The sequence below is a fragment of the Coenobita brevimanus genome, chromosome 34 (genome assembly GCF_032717465.1).
Source record: "Coenobita brevimanus isolate Jiangsu-jjx chromosome 34, ASM3271746v2, whole genome shotgun sequence".
Lineage (NCBI taxonomy): Eukaryota > Metazoa > Arthropoda > Malacostraca > Decapoda > Coenobitidae > Coenobita > Coenobita brevimanus.
Genome location: NC_136987.1, coordinates 6,720,562 through 6,745,041, shown reverse-complemented (window position 1 = coordinate 6,745,041; position 24,480 = coordinate 6,720,562). Strand labels below are relative to the sequence as shown.

Here is a 24,480-nt window from a genome sequence, read left to right as displayed (position 1 = left end):
CCTTCTTCGGAACTTTAACAACTACACCATTCTTCCAAACTGATGGTAGTAACCCCGTCACCCATATCTTATTGAATAGCTTGGTCAAGATCATTATTAATCTATCCCCCTCCACTTTAAACATTTCCGGAAATAAACCATCCTCCCCTGGTGCCTTATTATTCTTTAACTGTTTTACTGCTTTCTCAACTTCTGCAAGCCTCAACTCTCCTGTTTCTATATTTAAATCTTCCTGAGCAGACGGTATATCCTCTGCTGGTGGTATTGGTCTATTAAGAACTGTCTCAAAATGCTCTTTCCATCTATTTTTAATATCTCCATCTTTGGTCAATAAATTTCCTTCCCTGTCTCTAACTGGTATTTCCTTGCGTTTACCTGCATTACCACTCAGTTCTCTAATCGATTCATATGCTATTCTTTGACTCTGTCCATCATTTTTGTTTATTAAGATTTCAGTCTCTGCAACCTTTTCATCCACACATCTTCTTTTATCTCTCCTAGCTAACCTTCTTACTTCTGAATTCAAACTCCAGTACGCAGCTCTTGCTAATTCAATCTCTCGTTCATCAACGCATTCCATCTCACTCCTCAATTTAGCCTCACCTCTCTTTTTTATCATATCCCACGTTTCCTCTGATATCCATTTCTTTCTGCTGAATCTATGTCTCCTTCCAATCGTACATTCAGCAGTCTCATGCAAAACTTTGTTCACATCCTCCCACATCTCATCTACACTTCTCTCCCCCTCTTCCAACGTTTCCAACACCAAAAACCTATTTCTGCATTCTAATCTGAATTCCTCCTTTTCTTCTCCTTCCCTTCTAAGCTTAACAATATCGTATCTACCAACACCAGATTTTTCCTTCTTCTGATTTTTAAGTTTAAACCTTATTTTTGCAATGCTGAGTTGATGGTCACTACCAATATCCGCTCCCCGTTTAACATGAACATCTAGCAGAGAACTTCTATGCCTCCTACTGATAGTGATGTGATCAAACTGGTTTTTATATTTTCCACACGGCGACACCCAAGTTGTCTTGTGTATATTGCAATGCTGAAAGAGTGTGCCCCCGATGACTAAGTCATTTGCTAGACAGAAGCTTCCAAACCTCACTCCGTTTTCACTCATCCTACTACCAACTCCCATCTTACCTATACATGCCTCAAATCCCTCATTTGAACAGCCCATTACTGCATTAAAGTCTCCAACGCAGATCAAAACATCATGTCTAGGTACCCTTCCTACTCCTTCTTGCAACTTTTCATAAAATGTGTCTTTCCTTTCATCGAGTGCATCATTAGTAGGTGCATAACACACAAACAGACTGATGTTGCCATGATTTGATTTAAACCGTGCGTATAACAATCGCTCATCTATAGGATCCCACTCACATAAAGCCTTATTTGCCTTACAACCCAGCAACAATCCTACTCCCTGATAATGCATTCCATCCTGTCGGCCAGATATCAATATATATATATATATATATATATATATATATATATATATATATATATATATATATATATATATATATATATATATATATATATATATATATATATGTATATATATATATATATATATATATATATATATATATATATATATATATATATATATATATATATATATATATACTGTGTATATATATATATATATATATATATACAGTATATATATATATATATACAGTATATATATATATATATATATATATATATATATATATATATATATATATATATATATATATATATATATATATATATATGTGTGTGTGTGTGTGTGTGTGTTTGTGTATTGCGCACCAAGTACCCCGATACCCTTTGGTAGACAATAAACAAAAAAAAAAAAAAAGACTACCCGCCATCTGTGAGCCAGATGGTCTGTAATAATAGTTAGATGAATCCTTGACTATTATGTATCCATCCTGGATGACTCCCAGTGCTGGCTGAGTGACATGTGAACTCAACTTGTGACTCTATACAACTCTTATTAATAACTTTTCCTTCTACAATCAATACTTTGTGAAATTTGAGTTCTCGACACAGACACACACAGATACAGTACATTTTGTACAAAAATAATGACCGTCAACTTCGTCTACGTGGCTCAATAGCAGTAGTAGTAGTAGTAGTAGTAGTAGTAGAAGTAGTAGTAATAATAATAATAATAATAATAATAATAAAATCTGCCATTCTCAGCAGAAAATCATAAGTATTTATAAAGCATCCCAAGCAAGTTACAGAATACACAAGAGTCCACAGCAGTTTACTATAGTCACCCACCATTTTTTTCCCCTGTCAAAATTCCTTTATTCCCCTGACCGCTTCTGTGTGATTTTCACTTCCCCAGATTCATTTCCCTCCAAACTTCAACTCACAGCAGTTCAAGTCCAACTGATACGGATTTCGTTTTATGAACGAAGGACTCGTGTAATCTGGTATATATATGGATTTTCTTTCTGTATTTAATTTTTTTCTCTGTTCATCTTCTGTAAAAATTATTTAAATTAAGTAATTAATTGCGGAGAGGATGGAGAGTAAGAGACTGACGAGGAGGGTGTATGTAAGTGAGGTGGAGGGGGGGAGAGGGAGGGGGAGGCCAAGGATGAGATGGAGGGATGAGTATAGAGGTGTTTGAGAGAGGTGCTGGGAGAGGTGCTGGGAGCAGGGCAGTGAAATGGCGGGGGACAGAGCGATATGGAGGCGATCTGTTTGTGGCCACACCGTACGGGATTAAGGCGTCTGGCTATAGATAGACAGAATTAATTGATATTCATTGTGATTTAACTGTGAAATGTATAGTACTTTTTTTTTTTTTTTTTACAAAGGAAGAACAAAAAAAAAAAAAAAATCATACGCCAGATTCCAGGTGTCTTCCAGTCATAAAAAATCTGTAACAGTTGGACTTGATTTGCTGTAGGTTGAAATTTGGAGGGAAACTAAACTAGGGAAACAAGTTCCAAAGAGAAGCAGTTCAAGGAATAAAGGAATTCTAATAGGCAGAAGTTCTGCAATATGGCAGTGTGATAGTCATGAGCGTCACCAGATGCCTACGTAGCACGGGGGAAGGCGTGGAGAGGTGGCATAATGGACGCAATTTCTTCTGAACATTTGCCATAAAAATTTCTGTAAAATAATGCAAGAGCCAACACCCTGTCTGTTGGGCAAGTGGTTCATTTGAGGCTGCAGTGTTGTTAATTATTCTTAGAGCATTGTTCTGAATTTTGTCCATTTGTATTAGTGCAACCTCTCTACATCCACTCCACAAGGGTGAGCAGTATTCCAGCTGAGAGTGCACATGACTCGTGAAAATTGTAGCCAACTGATTTACAAATACAAAAGATGTTATTGAAGTGAAGGGGTTCAGAGAATCTATTTAGTAAATACAGGCCCTAGTGTGAGGAAGCCACCCCTACCAGAGTGGTGGGGACCAGGCTCCCCACAGTACGAAGGGGACAAGCGTCATTGTGGGGGAAGATCGGGGACCAGGCCAGGCAAGGGGGTAGAGGGGCGGCCATAGGAGGGCACCAAGTGGGCAGCGGACTTGTGGACATGGGCACAGGCCTTGTCTTCAGGGGGGATGTAAGGTGTCGCTCTTGGGTACCGGGTCAGGTTCGTGGACGGCTGCCAGAGAGAACATCATTTAGGATAGAAACTAAGAGAGATACCGTCAACTGTACTGCTTTTACTCTAAACTAGCCTAAAACTGCCATACCCCCATTTTCTTTGCTGAGTTTAAAATCAGATGAACACTAAAATATGATGATAGTCACGAAGAGATTCTATGAAAGTAGACAGAGCCGTTGTAATGTCCGATTGTGCCATTGATCTACGCGAAATTAGCTGAAAAGGTGACGAAAATCTGTGCCTGGCTGAGGTAAAAAGGGTGTAGTATCAAAATGAGGCCAATATAATTGTTACGTTATGTTTGGTCAAAGGAATAAACATCATGCCAAGGCAAAGGGATTAGCAGTTTGTCAGGTCAAAGAGATTAGCAGCATAGTAGGGCGAAGAGAATATTATTGTCAGGTCAGAGGTATTAGTCTTCTATCAGTTAAAAGAAGTTAGCATTCATCCATCCATCCATCAGCATTACGTCATGTTAAAAGAATAAGCAATACGTGAGATCAAAGGTACTAGCACTAAGGATTATGTTGGGTCAAAGGAATTAGTGGAATTAGTATTGTTACCGTAGGTCAAAGAATTACTGTTATGTTAGGTCAAAGAATTACTATTATGTTAGGTCAAAGAATTACTATTATGTTCAGTCAAAAGAATTAGCATCAAGTCAGAGCGACTGATATAATATCAAGTCAACGGGATTAGCCAGTTATAGACAGACTTTCAAGAATTAGCAATATGTTAGGCCAAAGAGATTACAATGATCTCTGGACATAGGGACTAGCCAGTTAAGGGTAACTGGCAAAGGCTTACCTTCAGGGATTAGCATTATCTCTGGTCAAAGAGATTAATATTAAACTGCGTTTGAGGGCATGGTTAGTCAAAGGTCAAGACTTACTTTCATGGAGACACGATGGTTGTACAGGCACTTGGTGACGTGGTCGCCATGTGTGATCCTGTTGTTGATAAGCTGACGGTCGAGGGTGTCCCAGGGCAGCGAGTTCACCGCCTCCTGGTACCGCCGTCTTTCATCCATCTCGGAGTCAAATATATAGCCAATCAAGTCCAGGTTTCTGGAAGATGAAAAAGGGCAAGATCTATGCCTGATGATTGCACGATGGTCATTAACATCTTGAACCCGGTATTCTATTTGTAATTTTATTCTTGGTATCCCCAGGCAGTATTATTCATGTTAAGATAGGGGTTTTGAGCAATGAGATGCAAACTGCAGCTCTCAACCAAGACCCTCAAGTGATGTTACCGTAAGTGAGCCATCCGCCATGTTGTTACTCCCAGTTTAGCCGCACCTAGTTCAAACACAAGGTATAATGGGTTTCGCTTGTCTGCTAGTTCTTCCAAAGCACAGAACAGTTACTGTGTCACAATGATTCAGTGAGCGATGTTTTATAGATTCAATAATGGAAATACGTAAAAGAGATAAAAGGAGGGGCTACTGATGCCTCTGTCAGATCCGCTTTGATATACGAATTATATGACCATGTTAGTTATGGATTAAACAATCATATAATTTTAAGTCAAAGTAATGCCAAGCGTACCGTAATATCTTCAGAATAACTCACACAGAAATATATTACTCTCACAATGTAGCCAAAGGTATGCGGTGCTGTGTGGCGTGGTAATGTTGCAGCCGAGACATATTTGGCTGTGGTCTACGTGAATATAATCAATGTAGTTCAATACTGTAATACTCCAGTGTGGTTCGTTGCTATCATGATATGTGTCTGGCGCGACTAACGTGCACAGGGTTGATGCCTTTACCAGAAAACGTTGATGATGGATGTAGCCTAATATGCAAAAAGTTACCAAATTTATAATATAGCTCAAGTTCTAAAAACTTTCCTATAACAAATGTAGTGGTGTGTATGTGCATGATTATCTGTGATATGAAACTGCTAAAAGACTTCTACAACGATAAAGTTTATTTATTGATATATCCTGTACCACAAGCAGCATCAGTAGGCTACAAGTAGCCTTTGTAACTAATCTGATAGCCTTTGTAACTAATCTGATTCGTGAAAAAACACTATACAATATGAACTTATTCTAAAAATTCGTGAAATCTTTGAAACTGAGTACAGTACGCTATAGGGAAGGCAGTTCGATTTGAGGAGTGGAGAGAGTGGGCACATTTTGATGGCTGCCAGGTGAGGCTTGCTGGCATCACCGCTGGCTACATTCAAGGTATGGGACGCACGTCATAGTGTGTTTCTCTGTGGCTTTGAACTGGGTGGGTGGGTGAGATGTAGGCTTCATTAACTTCATAAACAAGTGGTACCCAAGTTAATGGCAGTGTATCAGGGAAGAGCGCTTACCACCTCCTGATATCGTCGCTGTTCACCCACCTATGTTCGGCTGTATATTGGGCAAGTTCAGGTTCCAAGTAATGTATGTGACGTGTGGATCATTGCGTGTGGCGAGGTGTATCTGTGTTTAGCATCTATCTGTCTATCTATCTATTGCCAGACGCCTCATTCCCGCACGGGGTGGCCACAAACAAATCGCCTCCACGTCACCCTGTCCCCCGCCGTCTCACTGCCCTACTCCCAACTCACACCCCCATCTCTCATATACCTCTCCACTCCATCCCTCCATCTCATCCTCGGCCTCCCCCTCCGTCTCCCCCCCTCCACCTCACTCACATACACTCTCCTCGTCAGTCTCTCACCCTCCATCCTCTCCACATGGCTAAACCACCTCACCGTGTTCCTCCTAACGCTTCCTATCACATCCTCATCCACACCACAATGCGCCTTTATATCCTCATTTGTCAGTCTGTCTCTCCATGTGACTCCACAGGCTCCTCTTAAATAACTCATTTCCACTGCACTCACTCTTGACTTGTGTCCTTCCAACAACGTCCAAGCTTCACTTCCATACGTTAGAGTTGGTATCACAATACTGTCATGTAGCAACTTTTTCACTTCCATGCTCACTTCCCTGTTTCTTATCACTGCCTTCAAGGAGCCAGCAACTTTTCTTCCTTGTTGTACCCTTTCAAGCACTTCACCCTCCAAACCTCCATCCTTACTCATCACACTCCCCAAGTACTTAAACGTACTCACATTTTCCATTTCCTCACCATCCAACCTCACTGTTCATTCATTGACTTCACCTTTCTCAAAGACCATCACTTTACTCTTCCCTACATTCACCTTCAGATTCCGTTTCTTACTCTCCCAAACTCATCCACCAAGCCTTGCAGCTCCCCCTCGTCTTCACGTAATAACAAAGTACCATCTGCAAACAACAGCACAAGGAGTATCCAAACACTACCTTCTCTCAGTAGGGCCCCTCCAACATCCACTGCCTTACCTTGTATCTCTTTTATTACCCCATCCATGTACAGATTGAACAATCATGGAGACATGAGACATTCCTGTTTCAACCCAACCTTCAAAGAGAAAAATTCAATCGATTCACCATCCACACACACAGCAGCCTTAGAACCACCATACATACTCTTCACAGCATTGAACATCTTCCCATCTACTCATTATATTCTTAATAATTTCCACAATCCTTGTCTATCCACCCTGTCCTATGCTTTCTCCAAATCCATGAAGGCCACATACAAATTCTTTCACTTCTCTAGAAACTTTTTCACTAAGAATCTAGGAATGAATATCTGATCTACACAACCTCTTCACTTCCTAAAGCCTCCCTATTCTTCTCCAACTAATTCCTCTGTTATTTCCCTAACTCTGTTAATAAGTATCCCACCATACAATTTTCCTATTACACTAAGAAGGCAAATGCCCCTATGTTTAACACACACTTCTTTTTCCCCTTTTCCTTTGTACAAAGGAATAATTATACCTGACTTCCAATCCTCCGGGACTCTACCTTCATCTCAGTCCAATCTGCACATCTTCCACATCCATTCTACTACTATCTCTCCCCCATGCTTCAGCATTTTACCACACACTCCATCAATTCCTGGAGCTTTCCCCAATTTGACTCTCTTCATTCCTTCCACAACTTTTATCCAACTGATTTCTTCCTGTCTTCTCACCTCCCTCTTTCTCCCAGCCATTCCCCACCCACTTATGCTCGCATTACTTCCATTCTCTATGTTCAACAATTACTTAAAATGTTCGCTCCATCTGCTCACTTTTTCTCCCTTCTCCACTAGTAATCTACCATTTTCATCTTTCACTCCCCTATTAACTTCACTGCCACCCTGTCTTACTCTCTTCACCTCTTTCCAGAACATTTTCTTACAGTCCCTTCACTTTTCACTCAAATTCCTTCCAAATTCCTCATCCACTCTCTTCTTACTCTCTCTTACTAATCTTTTCACCTCTCTCTTCCTTTCTATGTATAACTCTCTCTTCCGCCTGTCAACTTCTTCCACGCCCCTATTTCTCGTCCATTAATTGTATACTTTCCTCTTTTGTGTCACAGCCTGTCTCACCTCTTCATTCCACCATGCTGTTCCCTCCATGCCCTTTTGTCTTATCACCCCACACACCACATCACATGCTCCACATACTTCTTCTGCGAATGTCTAGCACACACCTTCCACGTCCCCCACCTACTCCAATTCATATTTACCCAAGCGTTCCTCCACTTCTCTCTTATATTCTGCCTTTTTCTCATCCTCTTGTAACCTTTCCACACTCCTTGGAGCTACTCCTTCCTCCCGTCCTTCTCTTCTTCTATTTCTCCATCTTACTTGGGTCTTGATTCTAGCCACCACCAAGTAGTGGTCAGAACGTCCACTCCCCCAACCTCTATAAGCTCTTGCATCCATTACACATCTTCGCATCCTTTCATCAACATACACATAATCAATCATTGCCTTCCTTTCATTCAGTTCACCACCCATCCTTCTCATCACTCGCCATGTATACCTGTGGATCATTTTGTGCCTGAAGAGGGTATTGGCTATCACCAACCCCCTCCCAGCACAAATGTCCACTAATGCATTGCCATTCTCATCTATCTCAGCAGGCACACCCCACTCACCAACTATTCCATCCACCTTCACATTCCCTACTTTACCATTCATATCACCAATAAAAAACACTGATTCCTTCCAAATTTTACCATGTACACTTCCACATTTGTCCAGAACTCTTCTCTCACTCTGCTTGCACGATCTTGCATTGGCATATACTTGCACACATTCGCCCACATTTGTATTCCAACTTTCAGTCGTACCCACACTATCCTTGAGCCAATTGATCTATACTCTCTTATGTTCTCCTTCCATCTCTTACTCACAACAATGCACACTCCTTCTTTTGCCCTCTCATTCTCACCTACTCCTGCACATGTACCCCATTCATTCGCCCATTCTTTTACGCTCTTTCCTCTCCATTTTGTTTCAGTTACTCCACATGCATCCATTTTCGCACCCTCAAGTACCTGGACAATTTCTCTCTCTCTTTCACCTCATCATTCGCACCCCTTACATTCCACTTCGCGATCCGTACCAAGTCCTTTGTCCGGTCCTTGGTCGTCATCTCTTCGTCAGTCCTTGTCCGAGGCTTCTTGTTCGTCTTTTTAGTTAGCTGTTTTCCGGGAAGGGGCACTAACCCTCCGCCAACCCTTTTAGTCGCCTCATACGAAAAGCAGGGATACTGGGGGAGTATTCTTGAAAACCCCCTACCCCCAGGTGTTAAGCATCAAGTCATAATTATTTGCCTACCTATCCGTTTCCTGATGCCTTGTCCTGTGAGATAAACAATCGTACACACTTCTTGGTTTTATGAGTATTAGAAAATCGTGCACAAATGAGTGAATTACGCTCCTATACTAAGACTGTGTTGACTTGCGAAGATACAAGAGCTTCGGCCCAGAGGAGGGTCTAAGTTGAGCTAAAACTGACCTCATTTAATGCACATTCAGTAAGTGGGGACCATTCATTAGAGCAACTCAGAGCATTATAACACAAAACACAATAAACAAATCAAATGATACACTCACTCAGGGAAGCTTTTTAGGCGGAAAACGTCCTTGAGAATCTCAGGGTGTGGTGATGAGTAGCAAACGGAAAGATCGAGGCGAGGATAGTGGTAGAGGAACGCAACGCACATCTCGTCCCGCGATTTCCACCCAGTGAACGTGGCATTATCTCTGGTGCGGCTGTCGTAGTCACACTCTAACCGGAAAACAAGTAGAATCAGCATTATCAAACCAGAGCTTTTTCCTCATCTCACTTAACCCATTTTGACGTAAAGCAAAAAAGGAGAATCATCATCGTCGCCATCATTTCCTGATCTTTCTTCCCACTTAACTTAACCTGGTCTAAGCAATCATTCTATAACCTAACCTGACCAAGCGAAATGAGAAAGAATCATCAACCTAACTTTCTTATGATAATCTGATCTAACTTACTCTGAAAAGAAGTAGAGAATGTACAGTCATCATCATCATCATCATCATCAGCAGCAGCAGCAGCAGCAGCAACAACAACAACAAGATGATCTCTTCCCCGTTTAATGATGGAATGAGGTAAAACCCAGACAACTAGTAAACGGAAAAGATGAAAGTCAAAGAACTATCATTAGCAGAAACTTTGTAGTACCCTAGTACGAAAGAAAAAAGCACACACACACACACACACACACACACACACACACACACACACACACACACACACACACACACACACACACACACAAGAAAAAAAAAAGAAAAAAGCTTGTGAAGTGAAGCCTGAATTCCGGGTTTCAGTGATGTATGAACGATCTGTCACATTTCACGGGGATGCCTGTTTTATGAAAACAGAAAACCCAGGACTGAAACCTTACAAAAACTTGTCCTTTCAAAAGAGATTTGAACAAACTCGAGAAGCCTGGACACACTGAGTTTATAAGGCTGGAGGCCATAGGCAGTGAGAAAACAGAATAAGAAAAACAATTTCAGAGCAGCATGAAACACTGGGATTACGAGTTAACTCTTTCATTCAGAAAGGGGGTAAGTGTGTGGCTAGACAGGTGCTGCATGTCTGTCATAATGGAGAAGGAATGCAGTACTTCTGATAAAAAATGACCAGAATAGTAACGACGAGAGAGAGAGAGAGAGAGAGAGAGAGAGAGAGAGAGAGAGAGAGAGAGAGAGAGAGAGAGAGAGAGAGAGAGAGCAAATTCCAGCAAAAAAAGAAAGTTCTGAAATGAAGAGCCTTTGTGTCCATCCTGCTTAGATGAGATGAAGAGCCTTTGTGTCCACCCTGAGTAGATTGGACGAAAAGCTTTTGTGTCCAGCCTGTTTAAAGCCTCTGAGTCCAGTGTATAGATGATACCAAGAACCTTTGACTCCACCCTCTTTGGAGCCTTTGTGTCCACCCTGTCTAGATTAGACGAGAAGCCTGTGAGTGCAACCTCTATACTAGGTATTGTGTGTGAGACACCCATCCTGCCCGCACATACGCCCTCTTTTGCGAGATGTATATAAGTGGCAAGTCTCCCCTCTCCTCCCCACACACATGACGGCTGTTCTGCACTCATGGTAAATAAATTTCCTGGACGAAGTCATCAAATGGTAAAGGCGAGGGTAGATGCCACGAGGCGCTTAGCCGAGATGCTCATCTCTGTAACATTGGCCTTTGAGCCTGTGGTACGTTATTCACCCAGTATCCTGGTTACCACAGTTACCTTCCAAGGTGTTACCCTAGGTACTCATTTATCTGCCAGTCCACAGAGTGTACGAATCGATACATTACATTTAATCTCTGCCTTTGCCATTAATAAAGCATATTGAACCTCGATATTATCATTTTCATTACCTATTCATGCAATTTATGTCAAATGACAACATTCATATATATATATATAGATAGATAGATAGATAGATAGATAGATATAGATAGATAGATAGATATAGATATAGATATATATTATATATATAAATATATATATATTATATATATAAATATATATATAAATATAGATAGATAGATTGATAGATAGATAGATAGATATTATATATATATATATATATATATATATATATATATATATATATATATATATATATATATATATATATATATCGGGTGCGACTTGGAAGCTTTTGTTTGGCAAATGACCTTATAATTGGTGGAACTATCTTTGAGCATAGAAAAATACATAAGACTACTTGGATTTCACCATGTGGTAAATATTGTAACCAGATTGACCACATTGCAATTAGCAGAAGGCATAGGAGTTATCCGCAAGATGTATGCGTAAGGAGGGGGGCTGATATAGGTAGTGATCATCAACTTGTTGTGTCAAAGATTAAAATAAAACTTAAGAGAAACGTTAATGGTAATTGTACAGGAGGTAATAATTATGATTTTGATGAGCTGAGAAGTGATGAGAGCACGAGGGAAAAGTTTCGGTGGGAATGTAGGAACAGGTTTCTAGTCCTGCAGACTTTGATGGAATCTGAAGACAATGATATTAATCAAATGTGGAAAGAGGTAAAAGAGGTTTTGCATGGGAGTGCTAAGGTTACTATTAAGAAAAAGGGAAAAGCGAGAAGGAAAAAGTGGATGTCAGATGAAACATGGAATGTAATTCAAAAAAGGAAAGAGGCTAAGTTAAGAAGTGAAGAACAACATGTTGATGGGCTGGTAGTTGAATTACTTAAAGCAAAGTACTGGAGTTTACATTCTGAAGTAAAAAGACTCGTTAGACGTGATAAGAGGAGACTATATGATGAGACAGAAATTAAATTAAGTAAAAATGACGGTCAGAGCACAAGAGCAGCGTATCAGGCCATAAAGGAGTTAACTGGGACTGAAAAGAGAAGGAAGGAAACCCCTGTACGAGATAGAAATGGTAATTTGATGACTAAAGATTTGGATATAAAAGGAAGGTGGAAAGAGCACTTTGAATCTGTTCTAAATAGACCAATCCCAGCTGAAGAGGACATTTTGCCAGCCGAGAGAGATTTGCAGATAGAAACAGGGGATATAACTTTGGAAGAGGTAGCAAAATCTATAAAGGAGTTAAAGAATTTTAAGGCTCCAGGTGAGGATGGAATATTCCCTGAAGTGCTTAAGGTGGAAAATGACGAGTTGATGAATGCGCTTTTGAAACTTTTTAATGTGGCTTGGGATAATGGTGGAATTCCAGTAGAGTGGAAAAATGGAGTGATTATAAAAATACCAAAAAAGGGAGATTTAAGTGTGTGTGGCAATTGGAGGGGGATAACTTTGACACCTGTAGTTGCAAAAGTCTTTTCCAAAATCTTGTTGAACAGAATAGAGCCAGTAATTGATAAAATTTTAAGAGAAGAACAAGCGGGATTTAGAAAGGGTCGAGATTGTAATGATCAGATTTTTATTGTAAGGCATCTAATGCAACAAGCTAATGAGATGAAAATGCCACTTAGCATGTGTTTTGTGGATTTTGAAAAGGCGTTTGATAGTGTTTCATGTGGAGCTATGTTGAAAATTATGAGGTTCTATGGTATACCAGAAAAGTTTGTAAATATTATTAGAAGCCTGTATGAAGGTACTTTTTGTAAGGCGATGGTGGCTGGTTCTTTGAGTGATCCATTTCAAGTTACGTCAGGAGTGATTCAAGGAGGAGTTCTTTCGCCATTGTTGTTTGTTTTGGTTATGGATTATGTTATGAAAAAAGTTGTAAGGAGAACAGGTGCAGGAATTAACTGGAAAGAAAATAAGAAGCTGATGGATTTGGACTATGCTGATGATATTGTACTGATTTGCGGAAGTATTTACGAGATGCAGAGGGTGCTTGATTGTCTGCTGGAGGAAGGAGAAAAAGTGGGATTGGTAATAAACTGTGGAAAGACTGAAATTATTAATATGAACGTGGAGAACCAAATCGATTGTGTAATTGGGAATAATGTGGTGAAGAATGTAGAAAACTTTAAATATCTGGGAACGATTGTATCATCTAATGGATCATTAAACAATGAAATTGAGGAGAGGATTAGACAGGCTTGGCGAGCTGTTGGAATGTTGAAATCTGTTTGGAATAATAATATGCTTTCGGTACACACTAAAGTGAAAATTTACAAGTCCATGGTTAGACCAATTTTAATTTACGGGCATGAGTCATGGTACAGTACAATTGCAACAGATCAGAAAGTATTAGGATTTGAGAATAAAATACTGAGAAGGATTCTTGGGGTAAAGTGGCAAGACAGAGTTACAAATGAAAGAGTAAGGGATATTACGAGAGTGGAACCAGTTAATAAATATGTGAGACTGTCTCGCTGGAAATGGCTGGGGCACATATACAGAAAAGAAGGTAGCTTAATACAGGATGTGCCAGAGTGAACTGCTAGAGGAAGAAGAGGTAGAGGTAGGCCGAGGGAAACCTGGTTGAGGACAATGAAAAAAGAAGCAGGAGAGGAGTGTTGGTGGGACCTGAAGGAGATGGCAGGAGACAAATATTGGTGGAGAGAGTTCATTGAGGCCCTATGCATCCCATGGGGTGCCACAGGAAATGACATATATATATATATATATATATATATATATATATATATATATATATATATATATATATATATATATATATATATATATATATATACTATAACAGTAGCTGTGTGTGTGTGTGTGTGTGTGTGTGTGTGTGTGTGTGTGTGTGTGTGTGTGTGTGTGTGTGTGTGTGTGTGTGTGTGTGATTTGGGCAGCCGAAACTACAGGTTCAAATCGCTCCAAAATTGGCACAGAAATTGCAAAAAATTTGTTGATGTGAAAAAACTTGGTCCCATCACGATTGAAAAACGTTTACTATATTTAACGAGTGATCACATTTTGATAAAAAAAAAGCGCCGGTCCTGGCGCCCGGCATGGGATCTCCGTAGAATTTTTTGTCCACAGCGCAACTAAAGTATTTCGGACTTGCGTTCGGACAACTTGGGTTCCATTCCTGAAGCTGCAAAAAACACGATCAATTGGTTAGCTGCAAAAAATCCAAGTGACGACATTACACTAGAACAGCACATAAATGCGAGAGCCCTCCGCAGGAACAAGTGAAAGGGGCCCGAAGGGCCCACGAGCACTCGTAATATACTATAAGAGAGAGTGTGTGTGTGTGTATGTGTGTGTGTGTGTTTTGGGCAGCCGAAACTACACATTCAAATCGCACCAAAATTGGCACAAACATTACCAAAAAAATTCGCTGATGTGAAAAAATTTGGTCCCATCACAATCGAAAAACTTTTACTGTATTTAATGAGCGATCATATTTTGACCAGAATACGTTGCTCCGGCGCCCGGCATAGGATCTCCTTAGAATTTTTTGCCTACAGCTATAACTAAAATATATTATAGCAGCGCGAGAGCCATCCACAGGAGCAAGTGCGAGGGGCCCGAAGGGCCCACAAGCATTTGTATATATATATATATATATATATATATATATATATATATATATATACACACACACACACACGATCAGTAGTATACATAAGTGCACGGTCTACCAACTGGAGGCTCGTACTAAATGATGATGCTGTGTAAAGTGTTGTGCAGAACATGTCAGAATTCGTTCGTATCATAAGTTGCATTACCAGTCAGTTTAATTTATAAACATTGGTTATATTTTCTAGTATACTGAATACAAATATAAAGTAAATATTTTTTTTTAATAACAATATTATTTTTGTATATGTATGTAATGTTTGACAGAGAGGTTCTGTTAAATTTACATACTAAATGCACATGCACGAGAACATGCTCGCCTCTCCTCCCACTGCCGCATGAATCTTGGTCTTGTTTCCTTAAAATCTAGACCTCTCACAAACTTCACAGAGTCCAGACCACCTTTAGACTTTCATCCTCATCGACCAAATCGTCCAATACCAGTCGTCACCATGTGAATACCTTCAGTATTTAGTGAAGCCTCTAAGACATTTGTTTAGGGTGCTATTTTAATGGATTATTCCCACAATATAATACCTTACCAGTAATTAGCCCCTTAGTGCCCAGGGCTCCTGCGTGAGGGATTTTGCTGGAAGGGTGCTAGGCGTACCGGCCCCCCTCCCCCGCCTGTTGGCTCATAGTCGCAAAGCTCATAGGTCCCCACCCCAGGGTTCCCTTCTTTATTAAATTTTGAAAATACCCAGTTCCGACCCATATCGGGGATGCAGGGAGCAAAGATGTTAAAGAAATTGACTGATTTGTCAGTGTTTAACCCCTTGGCACCCAGAGCTCCTGTGCGAGGTATTTTCCTGGAAGGGTGCTAAGCGTACCGCCCCTCCCACATGTTGGCTCATAGTCACAAAGTTCATAGGTCCCTACCCTGGGTTTCCCTTCTTTATTAAATTTTGAAAATGCCCAGTTCCCTCCCATATCGGAGACGTGGGGTGCAAAGAGGTTAACAAAAAAAACTTTACAACTCTGTGTTTCGATGAAATTTCCCTGTACCTCTCGAATTCAAATTATGGCCCTTCATACCTCACCATATGTCCATTGCTTTACCTTTTATGTTTCCTTTATCTTGCTAAAACCTGTTCCCTCTCCACATTTGGTTACTCTCTGACTACATTGTTTGGTGATAAACACCAGTGACCATCATTTTCCATTTCTTCAGTCTCCCATTTTCCTCATACTTCCTGTTAGCTTTCTCTTTCATTCCGTTGGTGCTGCAGGCAGAGGTGTAGGTAAAGATTTTTTATTTTTATTTTTACCACCAACTTCATCCATGCCCCAGTTGCTGAGTGGCCACTCTCAACCACAGTTATGTGGCACATTTCTACATAGATGAACCACTGTACCAATGGTTTATTCTCATGATTTTTGCGGCACCAAGAGCGTGGGTGACTGACTTAAGATCGCAGCCATATGGACCTAACTTGCCTCTCACAGTTCTCGGCAGTAACAAAATCGATGAACAGACTAAACTAGTTCTGTTAGCTGGGGATATTGCTTCTCCGGCTGAGGAAACAAGGAAGAGAATCAGAGCGGTTGCCATGTTGTGGGTACTTAATCCCGTCTGAGGCTCGGGGATGTAACGTCAGCTTGATATAACACCATAAAGAATGTAATCAACAGGTGTTTGAGAAGGCAGCCATTTACGAAGGCATGATTCCACCCAATAGAATTTACATAATGATGAATTAGAGTGGGACAATGTCCACCTAAATATAAGTTTCTCAAGACCTCTTCATGCACCTGACTAATATTGCTTGGGATTATTTCGAGGTTTAGGACTAGGAAGTAAGAGTAGAATAAAATAAACGTAAGTAAGGGAGTAGATGTAACAGCTTATTTGTTAGTGGGTGTTACAAAACCTTTCAAGCCATTTAAACTACGATCTGTATACTTACCTACTGTCAAGTGATCCCCGGGCATGACCTTAACCTCCTTGGAGAGTGTGCGGGACTGCTGGAAGTCGACGACGTAGTTCAGGTCTTCCATGAGGGGCGGCAGCTCCACGTTGCCCCGGAAGTGACGAACTCTGATGGCCCGTGCTGCAGTATCACAGAGGTTGTAACAGAGCTAATGTCTCAGGAAACAGTAAGTTACATTTTTCAAGAAGGGTTTTCAAACCATGCATTTATGGAAGGAAATTTAGAGCTGGAATTTGAGATAACTTTCCCCTTTATTTATTTATTTATTTATTTACTTTTTGCTTACAGGAGATGGAGTGTTTAAATTATCACCACCACCAACAACAACAACACAGCCAGATTCTCAGATATACAGTAGATGTAAGCAATGGGAAAATAGTTTCAGCAGATCGGATTTTAAGTAATTTCTCCCAACCCTTCCATGCTGGGCTGTTTTTACCGCCATTGCCCTCTCAGTATGGGCAGTTTTCCCAAAGTTCCTTGTTTTCAAACCTTAGTATCTCAACAATTGGAGAAACAAATGATAAACCACATTAGTCACCAACTTTTCTTCTTGCGAATAAAACCATCCACAGGTCTGTCAGTGGTCGCGTTCATAAGTAAGGATGTGAAGAATATACTTACTTTTTGGCAGTAAAGCACGCTGTATTCGTGCATGTGCGCGTGACACTGACTTTCGCTTTGCTCTGGACACGATAACTTCTCCAGTACTATATGTAATAGACACAGTTGCATTCAAGACACGCCCTATGGTACTATCACTTAGCCCTTTCTTAGTATCCCTAGAAAAAGGCTTGGCAGGGGTAGATGAGGCAAGAGTTCACTTAAGGCAGGGATGGAATCAGACGAGAGACTTAAAAAAAACATTATCCTACACCCAGCAGAGTTACAGAGATGAATGAGGTATGCTTGCCCTGGGTGTTGAGAGACTATTCCCACCCTTTGGTGATGAGATCAAGTGGAGGCCACTTCAAACTGTGACACGAAAACACTTGCAGTTATAGTCGTCCCCTGGCACCCCTGATCCACCAATTTCACGTCGGATATATCCGTCACCCGGCACTTAGATGTTAGTAGTGACTTAAAATATTCAAGGAGAGAATGATGATATCCTAAGACGATCCATATATGAAGTTATTTACAGCACCTGGTTCCTGTTTTGTCAGAGTGTGGTGATTATGAGTCTCTTTCCTGCCCTGTAAACATTTGGACAAGAACTACGAGTATAACAGGTTTGTGTCTGTCCACTTCACCTATTTTGATATTATGAACCGATAGATACTCGGTATCAGGAAATTGGACTGATTCTTAGGCACATAGAAAATTGCACATTTTGTTGCATAGACCTACCATATTTCCCTGATTAGCTGAGACAACCTTACTTTTGAATGCTGGTGCCAGCATTCCAGTCGGCCAGTAATTTTATCCACAAATTAAAAAAAAAAAGTATAATGAAATTAAGCGGAATAATTTGTTCATTTCAAGGGTATATAATGGGTGTGAGGAGAAAAAGTTCAGACACATCCCCAGTTATCCTGATAACAGAACCTTAGCATAAAAAATCAGTGGCTTAAAGAACAGCAGGTAAATTCTTCCCACCAATGTATAGCATGAAATATCAGCCACTGCATTTTAAAGCAGTCACAGAGTCGGTGAATATTGTAGCTGAGTGAAGTATTAACTGACCGAGGTAGTGCCCGTGGAGTAAGATGTTGAATATGTTGACACCCTGGGTTGGGATGGCTATTGCGGTGCATTCAGAGGCACAGTGACCCACTGAACGCCAGAATGGGGTGCTAGGCGGCACCGCCAGTGAGAACACCATGGAGTGACCCAAGGAGAGGTTACCAGCATCTTCCTCTCTGATGGCACAAACAGTTATTATTTCCACTGCTCATAACATTGACAAAAAAATCTGAAAGAGCATTAACGATAACATGTAACAATACATTTACCCTACATGTTTCAAGACGTTGGTCATGCTAGCATGTGAAGCCATGGTCAAAGGATGGCTGCTGTCCACACTGCTCAGTCTTTTGCTGCACCTCCAGTTAGCCCCATTACTCAGGGGTTTTTATGTAAGAACTCACACCATATCTTCGTATGTCTTCCTGTTAGCACTTTTCCTTCACCATTCATATCCATACTGCTCGTCACCCAGTAAACCTCTTCCTTTGTTCCTACATATCCATAAAACCTTGGTTTTCTCGTTTGCATGGCATCTTTAATATACTTTATGCCAAACTGTTCCTTCATTGCTGCACTGTGTAACCTATCCCTCAAGGATAGAATATGCATCCATTTCACTATCCTCGTCTCAGTTTGCTATGGCTGTGTTTCACTGCCTTACAACACCAAATATCTTTCAAAAAATTAGTTCACGGAGATGTTATGAATATATTACATTGCCATTGTTTCGTTAAAAATTTCTGAACAATACATGAAAGTGGTTTGTTCTCAGAGGAAGACAACATTATACTCTCTGCCTGAAGGTAACAAAACTACAGTATGTAAACCTTCACCTGTTGGAGATTTTCGTCCTCCGGCAGTTATAATGTACGTCCTTTCCGTGGCAAATTTTGTGACTAGCACCACATTCTGGTTGTGATCTCATGCTACAACTCAGCATTCAAGATGGAAAGGTGGCAATTTCAGGTGATGTTAAAGCGAAACTTCCTATCGATTCATGCATTATGTCATTCTATTTCTACTTCATCTTTATTTGGAAGATACTTCCCTTGTCACTCTCACCACTATCAAGCCCAACATTTCTTTTTTCTCTAAAGCTGCTGCTGTGTTTTATTGTTGTCTAAACCATGATAATTCAGTTACTGAAGTGAGTGAACCCAAGCAGGCGCATTTATCTCCCCTTAACATTTACCTTTGATTAACTGTAGACTGGCAGGGTTCTCAGCCACTGCAGCTGAGATGGGAAGGGAAGACAGAGGCAAGTCTCAGTGCACAAATTTCAACTGCAAGATTTCAAACTTACCACAAAAAGTTTGAATGTACAGGGTACTGAACTCAGTACACACCACCGAATAGCCAGGAATGTACCAGGTACTGAAACCAGTGCAGAGGAGATAAAGTTATCTAGAGGTAGTCTCAGTAAAAGCAAGCGTACATCGTCATAATGGAGTGCTTAAAAAACTGAGACGTGTGTTTTCCCAAAGTAGTTATATATTTCAAAGGAAATATTTGTTCTCTGTTTCTTCTTGGTATATTTCTCAGAGGGAAGATTTGTTCTCTGTTTCTTCTTGATGTATGCGTTCTTGTTCTTACCAACTTTTGGTGCCATTGTATCATGACTTTATTTCTGAACTGATTGGCCATATCTCATGACAGTGACTCAGATTTATTTTATCTGCTTGGATAATTACAGGACTGTAGAAGGCACAGTAACTTAACCCCTTCATTTTTTTTTAAATTATATTCTTGCTACCACTTGACGGATTCATTAACCCCTTAACTGCAGGGCGTCACTTTCATGATGCTCAGGCACAATGGATCATACCGCGGGGTGTCACTTTTGTGATTCTGTGTTATTTTGAATTCTCCCGGGCTTACAAGTGGTGGCTTGTATCATCTATCAGTACTGCCAATGTCCAACACTAGTCAGCACTCCTAATCTTATCTGTACTCCCATCCATTGTTGACAATTTAGTCATTTTTCCCCGTTCAGGACTCCCCTCCCTACCTCCCCTCCATTACCCTCCCCTCTCGCCTGCTCGGCCGCGCTGCGCTAAGCAAATCTTCCCTGGAAATTTCCACTGATTACATCCATTGAAATAAGCCCTATGCCTTTTTCTTATACAAAATAATATATACAAAAAAGAAATAAGGTAAGGGATAGTGCCATACACCTGGAATTGGCTAATTATCACCTGAGAACACGTCACGTGCACTCGTTCGCTAATTTCCCCCGGTAATTTCCCCTTGAAATATACCGTATAATCTATTCTCGTAATAAAAATTTATATATGAAAGGAAGGGAGAAGCCTAAGTGATATTTACGTTAACCTGGAACTACCTATTTTTTTATGTATTGTCGAGATTTCCTACCAATCATTTCATACCATGTAAATTAGCAGCTGTCACCCTATTGGCCTTGTGAACCCTTGCCTGCCCATATACGCTGCGGGAATCAGTTCCTTGCCGTCCTCTGAGGTGAAATCATGTCACAATCGCGCCCCGCCATTTCCGCTGCTTCTGTGCCCATTGCAAAGGGCCCTGTGACCTCTACCCCTAGAAAAACTCGTGTGGGAAGCAGGAAAGGACTTAGTGACTTGGCAGTGGAATGTGAACTGGCACAATTATCTATGATAATGATGGATAGTGACTTTAATCCTTCGGGTGAATTGTGTGATGAGCCTGGGGAGGAAATCGTTACAGAAACTCCTAGTACGAGTGCTTCAGTGTCCCAAGTTATACCTAGCTCCAAGGGAAAGGAGCTCTTAGTGCAGCAAGGGAAGGAATTTGGGAAAGGAGTGAAAAGGCGGCGGGTTAGCCCCGGAACAATGGCCCCACATGACCCAACCCGCCATGAGTCCCGAGGTGAATCACCTCCCCGCTCCCCCAGCCCCACTTCACTAATTTCTTCCTCATCTTCAGCGGAATTTTCTTCTGAATCTTCATCGTCGGAGTCTCCACCAGCATCTGCAGTGAAGGCAGGCTGTAGGGGAAGAGGTAAATCCCTGACTCATCGTAAAAGTAGAGTAGCAAGTACGGTAAGGGCTGCTAGTGGTACACGACAACCTAGGGTCAGTGAGAGTGACCTTGAAACAGCCCAGTCTGCCTCACAGCCAACCTCCACCCTCACCCACCCTACACCGCCATGACAGGGAATCCTGAACGCCTTCGTGTGGACGGATGGTTCCAATTTCATCCCTGAACATCTTAATTTTGACGAGAGTTCCTCAGGGATACAGCCTGCCTTCACTCTTGATGAGGATGCTGAGTGTGTGGACTTCCTTTTTGCTTTCTTCGATGACAGTCATGCAGCACATATGTGATGAGACAAACGGGTACGAATCACAACGTGCTGCAAGTGGTGCAGGTGCAGCGAAGATGCAACAGTGGACCATGCTGTGAGTGCAGGAGCTGTACGTGTTCTTCGTCCCCATGCTTCTCATGCCACACTCAAAGAAGCATGAGTTGGAAGAATACTCGTCCATGGACCCCTTACTACCCTCACCCACCTTCGATAAGTACATGGCCAGAGATCGCTTCCGGAACATCATGGGAAACCTGCACTTCACCAACAACGATGTACCTTCCCAAACCGACCCACACTGGAAGATCCGGGAGATTCTGAGCAGAATGAAGGATAAGTTTATGTCATTCTTCCACCCCTTTCAGAAGGCTGTCATAGACGAATCTTTGGTTTTGTTCAGAGGACGTCTTAGGTTTGTACAGTACATTCCAAGCAAACGCCATTGCTTTGGAATCAAGTTCTTTGTACTGTGCAACAAAATCTTCCACAGGTATACCCACCAATGTTTAATAATATTCAGCTTAATCCTGCATTGTCCTTGAACATGCTTGGGGTTTCACTTACTCGGGACTTTTCTTGGAAAGATCATATTGCATCTCTTGTAAAATCTGCGTCTAAGAGATTAGGTGTGCTAAGCCGACTCCGTTCTTTCTTTACTCCTGCACAATTATTGGCTCTATACAGGGGTTTTATCTGCCCCTGTGTGGAGTACAACTCTCATGTGTGGGGAGGCTCCCCACATACAGCTCTTCTCAATAGGGTGGAGTCAAAGGCTATTCGTCTCATTAACTCTCCTCCTCTTACTGACTCCCTTCAACCTCTGTTTCTTCATCGCACTGTTGCATCTTTATCTCTTTTCTATCGCTACTTTAATGGTCACTGCTCCTCTGAACTGTCTGCATGCATTCCTCCATCTCTACGACGGGCGTATAGCACCCGCCTAGCAGCAAACTCTCATCCCTTTTCTGTCCAACTCTCTAATGCAAGAGTTAACCGTTACTCCCAGTCCTTCATTTATGCAACAGGTCAACTCTGGAACTGTTTCCCTCTGTCTGTATTTCCTGCTTCCTATGATCTCCAGTCTTTCAAACGCAGTGTGTCCAGGCATCTCGAAATGATCAGATCTTGAATTTGGCTCTCTATTATATTTTGTTTTTCTCTTGGAGAGAACTGTTATTGCGGGCTCATGGTCTTTGCTTCCTTCTTCCTCGCATAAAAAAAAAAAAAGACGGGGTACATCCTTGACTTCGTCATCTATTCAGCCAACACTGTCGATCTGGACAAAATACATCCCCTTGGCTTCTCAGGCTGTGTAGTGAAAGTGCTGCTTGAAAGGTATTTTGGTGGGAATCATGTGCTGTATACTGACAATTATTATACATCACCGAAACTTGCTAAATATCTTTCAGAGCACGGCATCGGCTCCTGTGGCACTGTGAAGAGCAATTGTGCCCACTTCCTCAAATTCCCAGAGGCAGGAAACTCGCAGCGAGGAGACGTGCACCTACGCAAGTCTGAGAAGATGCTGGCAATACGGTGGCATGACAAGAGGGTTGTGCACATGCTCACCACCGTACACAAGGGGGAAATGAAAGACAGTGGCAAGGTCGACCATAGGACAGGCGAACCTGTGAGGAAGCCTGATTCTGTCATAGACTATAATATCAACATGTGGCTGATGAACAAGTCCGACATGATGATTGGAGAGATCGACTGCCTCAGGAAGAATACTAGGTGGTACAGGAAAGTTTTTTTGCATCTCATAGACATGACGATGCTGAACGCCTTCATCCTGTATAAGATGAAGGTAAAGCCACCCAAGTCCTTCTCCCTGAGGTTGTTCACCAGGACTTGTGTTCAGCAGCTGCTTGAGAGATATGGTAGGGTGACAGCAGCAACCCCTAGGCACCATGCAGTAAGACTTCCCCGACAGACTTGAGCAGAGGGCGTACATGGATCGGCACAGACTGGTGCAAATGCCTGCCACAACCAAGAGGAAGGCTGTGATCTGCAGGTGCCAGGTATGTGCACATACCACCTGATGCACACCTGAGCACAAACGCACCTCTTGGCAGTGCACTGAGTGCCAGATTCCCCTCTGCATTACCTACTTCTTTGATTACCACAGCCTGAAACAGTTCTAAAAGTGCAAGTGGAAAATGTAAATAATGTGTAAATAATGTGTAAATAGCAAGTGAAAGCAATGGATGTAAATATGATGGAACAGTGTAATATAGTTTTATAAGTTACTGCATGTGACAGTGCATTACATAGTGTAAGTAAAATAGAAGTGTAAATATTGAAAATACAATAGAAAATGTAAACAGCAATGTAAATAATTAGAAATATAAGAATATGAGTACAAATACTTGACGTTATGACAGTGAAAGTAAAACAATGGCTCTCTATGTATTTTACTGAAAGAGAAATTGAATGCCTACAGTGACAATAAACTACTATTACTGAAGGAAACTTATGGATAAAGACTGAAGATATATATATGTGTTATATAGTAATAGGAATATAAAGTGTGAGTGTTTTTCTGAAAAATAAATGAGAGAATACCA

At 41.2% G+C, this 24,480-nt stretch overlaps 1 protein-coding gene across 1 annotated transcript in view; it reads right to left on the bottom strand.

Annotated features, from left to right (window-relative positions):
- Window positions 1-3,471: 3,471 nt before the first annotated feature.
- LOC145396091 (DBH-like monooxygenase protein 1 homolog) overlaps window positions 3,472-24,480 on the bottom strand; it is a 50,695-nt gene continuing 29,686 nt past the window's right edge. Inside the window, exons 8-12 of the mRNA XM_080269557.1 lie at window positions 18,607-18,782; window positions 16,897-17,040; window positions 9,583-9,757; window positions 4,529-4,703; window positions 3,472-3,633 (exon numbers count right to left, since the gene is read on the bottom strand). Of these exons, the coding sequence (XP_080125683.1) occupies window positions 3,472-3,633; window positions 4,529-4,703; window positions 9,583-9,757; window positions 16,897-17,040; window positions 18,607-18,782 (832 nt within the window). The remainder of the gene's footprint in view (window positions 3,634-4,528; window positions 4,704-9,582; window positions 9,758-16,896; window positions 17,041-18,606; window positions 18,783-24,480) is intronic.